This window comes from Caenorhabditis briggsae (genome assembly GCF_000004555.2).
Source record: "Caenorhabditis briggsae complete genome, chrX, whole genome shotgun sequence".
NCBI classification, from domain to species: domain Eukaryota; kingdom Metazoa; phylum Nematoda; class Chromadorea; order Rhabditida; family Rhabditidae; genus Caenorhabditis; species Caenorhabditis briggsae.
The window spans coordinates 4323958-4329507 of NC_013491.2; the positions used below are offsets into that span (position 1 = coordinate 4323958).

Below are 5550 nucleotides of genomic sequence, written 5' to 3' on the forward strand. Positions count from 1 at the left end.
CTGAATTTTTTCACGATTTTCCAGAGCTCTTCGAAAATAAAAAAAATTCCAGAGAAATAGTTTGAAATATCAAAATTCAGGACTTGAGAAAACCGTCTTTGAAAATTGCTGTTTTGCACTGAAAAGGCGATTTTTGATACTGAAACTGATATAACTCGGCTGAAACTGGCGGGCGGATTCTAAAAATTTCTAATATGGATAGATAGGCTATCTCTGACATGTCCTGAAGCTCTCATCAAAATCTGGGTCTGTGAGGTGTTGAGGTTCCCTTGTTAGAAAAATTTTTCAGAAATTCTTAGTTTTTCAGCTGTTCGATGATTCTTTTTTCAGTACAAAAACCGTCCAAAATGGATGTCTTTCAGATAGCGGCAATTAGCTGAGTAACAAAAAATTTTCAAAGAAAATCTGTGAATTCTTTACATTAACCAACATCGAAATTTTCAGAATGTCTCCCCAGATCCATCCGGTTCGTGTGGTCCATACAAACCAAGTCAAGTCTTCTCATCTAACAGAAACCGCGAAGCAGGATACCGTGTTGAAAAGTTAGTATTTTGAAATTAATGCTATAAAAAAAAATATAAGTCAGCTTTTTGGTCATTTTCCTGAAATGTTCTTATTGAGCCTGTTCGATAAAAGTAAAACAAAGGTTTTTCGAGATTAACGGGGTTTTCCATTTATGATCGAAAATTTCAGTCATATATTTTTTTTTGAAACTTTGACAGACTGTCTTCCAACTTCTGTGTATACATTTCTACAAACTTTTTGATTTTGCCATAAAAACTTTTTTTCAAAAAACTGAATAATTTTAAACCGAAAATTTCGAAAACATCTTTTTTTACTACCCTGGTGAACTCTCTCATACCATCATTTCAGAACTAACCACGACACCATCGGCATGGTTGTCATGGATCTTAATCAAAAGTTCAGTGCTGGAACGTCATCAAATGGAGCTCGATTTAAAGTACCTCATTAAATATAATGTTCATTAAAATTATTGTTATTTTTTCATATTCCTGGTCGCGTCGGCGATAGCCCTATTCCTGGAGCAGGAGCTTATGCAAACGCGTTTGGTGGAGCAGCTGCTACAGGAGATGGTGATGTGATGATGAGATTTTTACCTAGTTTCTACACAGTTACTCAAATGGAATTAGGATCGAAACCGTCAAAAGCTACCCATAAAGCTATACAGAAGATTCTAGATGTGTATCCCAAGTTTTCAGGTATTATTATCCCTTTTTAAGTGTTTCTTTTTTCAATTTTCGTGGTTCAGGCGCTGTTGTGGCGATGGATGCTCATGGACATACTGGAGTTGCATGCGCCAATATTCCCAAGTTCGGATACAACGTGGCCTATAGAAATGGAACAGTCAAACTCTTCCAACAACCTTGCCTTCATCCACAGAAGAAATCTTTGAAGATGTTTGATAATCCGATTTAAAGGAAAATTTGCATCATAATCGTTCATGAAAACTGAATTAATGAATGGATTCATTTGAAATCGTTCCAATTTCTCAAAACTGCGTTGAGTGCGGATTTCCCATGCGCTTGAGAAATGTTGAAAAGAAAGGGGGCGGATGGATATTATGCATAATAAGGAAGAAGTTCATAGGGGAAAGTGCCACAAAGGTATAATTAGCTGTCTTTCGAGACTGTCCACCACTCTCTGCAAAAAGACCCTAGTGCAATAAATCCACTTGTTGAAAAGCAAGGAAGAAAAGTGAATCGCTGAGAAGTGACCGTCGTCAATTTTCATTTCGGTGTCATTTACAAACCGGACAGAAGAGGTGAAGAGTCAAAAAGCTTCTCCCTCTCACTTCACTTGCTTTTTTATTTTACTTTCTAATTTCTCTTTTTATTGAATCGATATAATGCGAAAAGGTTATCGATGATATATCAATGAAATTTGCTATATTTCTACTGTTATATTCAATGTATATCAGCATTGACGAAGGTGAGTTTGTTATCCCTTTATTTTTAATATCCGAGTTTTTTCGATTTTTAGCTTACCGTACTGAACAAAAAAAAATATTTCGATTTATTCAAGTGAAAAATGACCTAATTTTAACACCTAAAGTAATAGTTTAGAATTTTTGATTTGTCAGAAACTTTCAGAGTAAATTGACAAGTATTTTGTCGAAATTCGTGTCTGAGATTTTGCCAATTTTGATACTTTTGGTTTTAAACTTTAGATTGGAATTTGGAGAATTAGTTGAAAATTTTGCAAAGAAAAGCAAGTTTTCAGATAACATACCGTAAAACCTGAAATAGAAGGGACCCACACTATCAAGTTTAAGCTAAATTATCTCGATTTCTTTAAGAGATATCAGAAATGTGCTAACTGATAAAATGTTTGTGATATTATGTTACACAACTTGTCAGTTAACAATTTTTCATATCTTTAACAAGAACCAAGATAAATTGGGAAAAGTTAGAATCCCCTTTTATTACAGGGTTTACGGTAAAACCTTTTACCCTAAAAAATATTAACATTGAAATTCCTATTCCAGTCTTCCCATGCCTTTCAAATCAAGGATCCTGCTCAGTTGCCACATATCGATACAGCTCACAATGCCGAGCCCAATACGCTAGTGGCTCCCAAACTAGCAGTCAGGGATCTTATAATGGTACAGTAGCCCACCCCACATGATTCTTCAAAAACTCCGTATTTCAGGATTCCTTGGAGCTCATGTCCGTGCTAGAGCATATTCTGAACGTGGCACCAATTCTGATTATGCCAGAAAAGATTCTGAACTCCACTGTTTGTCTGTATTGAATTGCACTTGGCAGAATACAATTGAAGACGATTTGGATTGGGTACTAGGTGAAGGATATGTGGATCCCGCTAAATTAGCGCTGATCACAGGATCTCAGTCCCTTCCCGGAAGTTTCGGTGAGAGAAAAAAGACAAAAAAGTTTTTATTTTATTTTTGAAACAACTGTTCTTGCTAATTTTACAAACTAATTGTCCAAACTAATCGTTCAGATCAAAGTTTCTTGATTCTGGCTTCCGACCCACGCCCGTCGCAGCAAAATGGCCAATTAGTGTCGCTGGCAATTGGTTGTCAACAATCAACAGGCATCCTCAGTTTTCGATTCTGGAGAAGGTTTGGTGTAATAAAATGATTCTTTCTCAATTTTTTCACTTGTTCAGCCGGGCGAGAACAATCGGAAGCGAACCAAAACTCGATATCTGTACTAGAAAAGTTTTGGAGGCCAATCTTGAGAATTGCATGACCGTCGTTCCCACCGACAACCACACAATTATTGCAAGCATTCCACCAGTAATGGAACCTTTTGTGGTAACCGAATTACTTCTTTATGACCAAAATCAATTTATACATGAACCTTTAGATTGTCTTGAAAGGGTACAATTTCGAAAACGAACCAGAGGGAGGCTTGATTCTACTTGACGAAATTGAATACTTTGCCGAGCTTGATCAACCGGAAAATTGTGTTGAGAAGAATATCGATGAAACGGAAATTGAGTTGTTCAAATCTGGAAAAACCGAGGAAATCAAAGACGATGAGCATGTGGTGTCCGGTGATACACCAGGTGAGGGAATTGAAAAAATGAAATGAAATTTTAAGTAAATCAGACGTCCAACCAGAGCCTCACTTGGTTTCCCGAGAAGTGAAGCAACAAGCAGCGCCAACAATTGTGAACGCATCGAATTCAATTAATGAGTTGATTATGTTGAACGAGAATGTGGATAATGATTGCCAGTGAGTAAAGAAAAATCTGAATGTCTTCCAAACTTAATTTCAGATCTTTGCAATGTTTGATGGACCAGGAAAATGCACCATGTGACTATAAAAGGTCAGGATCCGGAGCATCTGGAGAAGGATATCTGGTCGGGTGGAGAATAACCACAGTGAAACGAAATATCGCCAATAAATTGACCGGGATTCACACATCTCCGGATTCATCAAAAGGTGAATTTCTGAAAACTATGATTTTCAACGTTCTATATGAAAGTAGCATTCATTTAAGAATCTTGAATTTTTGAAATCGCGTATAATTCGAAAACAAGTATATTATGTCAAAAACAATTGTAAACTTTATATTCTGTACCTTTTGAATGTACCGGTTTACAAAGCGAACAAAATTGAAGCTTTATTGATGAAAGTGAGGCTTTTCAAGCTAGTAAACTTTTGATTAGTACTGTGGTCTAATTGCGTCTTCTTTTTATTTGCAATCACATATTTGAAACTTTCATGGCATGTTTACGAATCGTACCCAATATATTATTTCAGATAAACCCTTCCTGGTTGCCAATTTCCTTGGCTACAACCGCGCGAAGACCGTAGATCGGTACGTCCTCGAAGCACCAGAATTCACAATTAGCGACGCACCGGGCGCCTATCTAAGCTTCCGCAAGTTTCTCTCAACAAAAGGATTATACCTTTCCGTATGTGAAGACGGCTTTGCAACTAGGTTAGTCTCGAGAGAGGTCAATTTCAAAACTGGATTTTTCTTCAGTTGCTTCTGGAATGTCTACGAAAACAGTGCGAAACCATTTGCTAGAGAGTGGACGAAAGAAGTTGTCTTATTACCCGGGGAATTAACTACGGTAAGACAAAAAACATAGGGGAACAAATAATAATATTGTCTGTTTTTCAGTTTTACATTGTGGCATGGCAAAATACCTCAGCAGTGATGAACGTGGGCCAAGTGGGGATAACAGAAGTCGGCCTTTTTACGGATTCACAAGCAATAACTCCACTGTGCTAACTCTCTCTCTCTCTTGATTTATGCTCAATTTTCAGTTTTGTTTTTCAATTTTTCATGATTTTTTTCTTTTGAAAAATTTCTCCCAACCCTTTTGTTTTATGCGAGAAGCTTCCGCATATATATCTCTATCTCATTCATTCAATTATTATTCATTCATATTAGATTCGGAAGTTTGCTGAACTCTTTTCTCTCCTCATCTTTTCATCCATCTTTTCTGGGGGCAATCCAGGCCATACGTATTTGTCCCATGATCGAAACTGCCTGAAAATTTTCCATGATCTTAATAATTGTATTGTAATGAATGTATTTTGTTTTTTTTTACATCCTCCTGCCCGATAAAAAATAGTGTGCTGCCTCAGTTGTTTGCTAACAGCTCCTACTATTATTTTTCTTTTTCTAATGAACTGAGTCTTATAAAAACACGATATTCTTCTTAGTTTGATGCACATATAAGCGGTATATAAGTCTAGAGATTTTCTATGTGTTTTGTCTGGGAAAAAATGCTTTAGAAACTTTATTTCTGGATTTTGAAGTCTATTTGTTTCCTAACTTTTTAGCTTAAAACTCCAATTCCAAATTTCAGGTTCCATCTTTCCCATTTCAATGATGATATCTGAACGAGGGCTTGTCTACTTTGACGTCTCAAATATGGTAAGTAGGCATAGCATAGCACACAGCCAATTATCCTCAAGTGGGCGTTTTCTTGAGCACTTTGTTTTGGTAAAAACTCGAGAGCATAAGTTTCTCACAGCCACTTGTTTCGTATACGATACCGCATGGGTGTGTGATAATTTTGCTCGAAAAAAAAATCGATGAGGG

At 36.6% G+C, this 5550-nt stretch overlaps 2 protein-coding genes across 2 annotated transcripts in view; both read left to right on the plus strand.

Moving 5' to 3' along the window:
- CBG02104 overlaps positions 1 to 1392 on the plus strand; it is a gene marked incomplete at both ends in the record, with an annotated part of 3360 nt that extends 1968 nt beyond the window's left edge. Inside the window, 4 exons of the mRNA XM_002643822.1 lie at positions 445 to 542; positions 874 to 961; positions 1010 to 1220; positions 1271 to 1392. Coding sequence (XP_002643868.1) covers positions 445 to 542; positions 874 to 961; positions 1010 to 1220; positions 1271 to 1392 — 519 coding nt within the window. The remainder of the gene's footprint in view (positions 1 to 444; positions 543 to 873; positions 962 to 1009; positions 1221 to 1270) is intronic.
- A 536-nt stretch (positions 1393 to 1928) lies between these two features.
- Positions 1929 to 4731, plus strand: CBG02105 (the record flags this gene model as incomplete). The annotated part of the gene is made up of 10 exons (XM_045239069.1): positions 1929 to 1950; positions 2507 to 2623; positions 2671 to 2889; positions 2983 to 3103; positions 3151 to 3298; positions 3351 to 3552; positions 3596 to 3722; positions 3766 to 3932; positions 4254 to 4570; positions 4621 to 4731. 10 exons carry the CDS (start codon positions 1929 to 1931, stop codon positions 4729 to 4731), a joined length of 1551 nt encoding a protein of 516 aa, XP_045092030.1.
- Between the last annotated feature and the right edge of the window lie 819 nt (positions 4732 to 5550).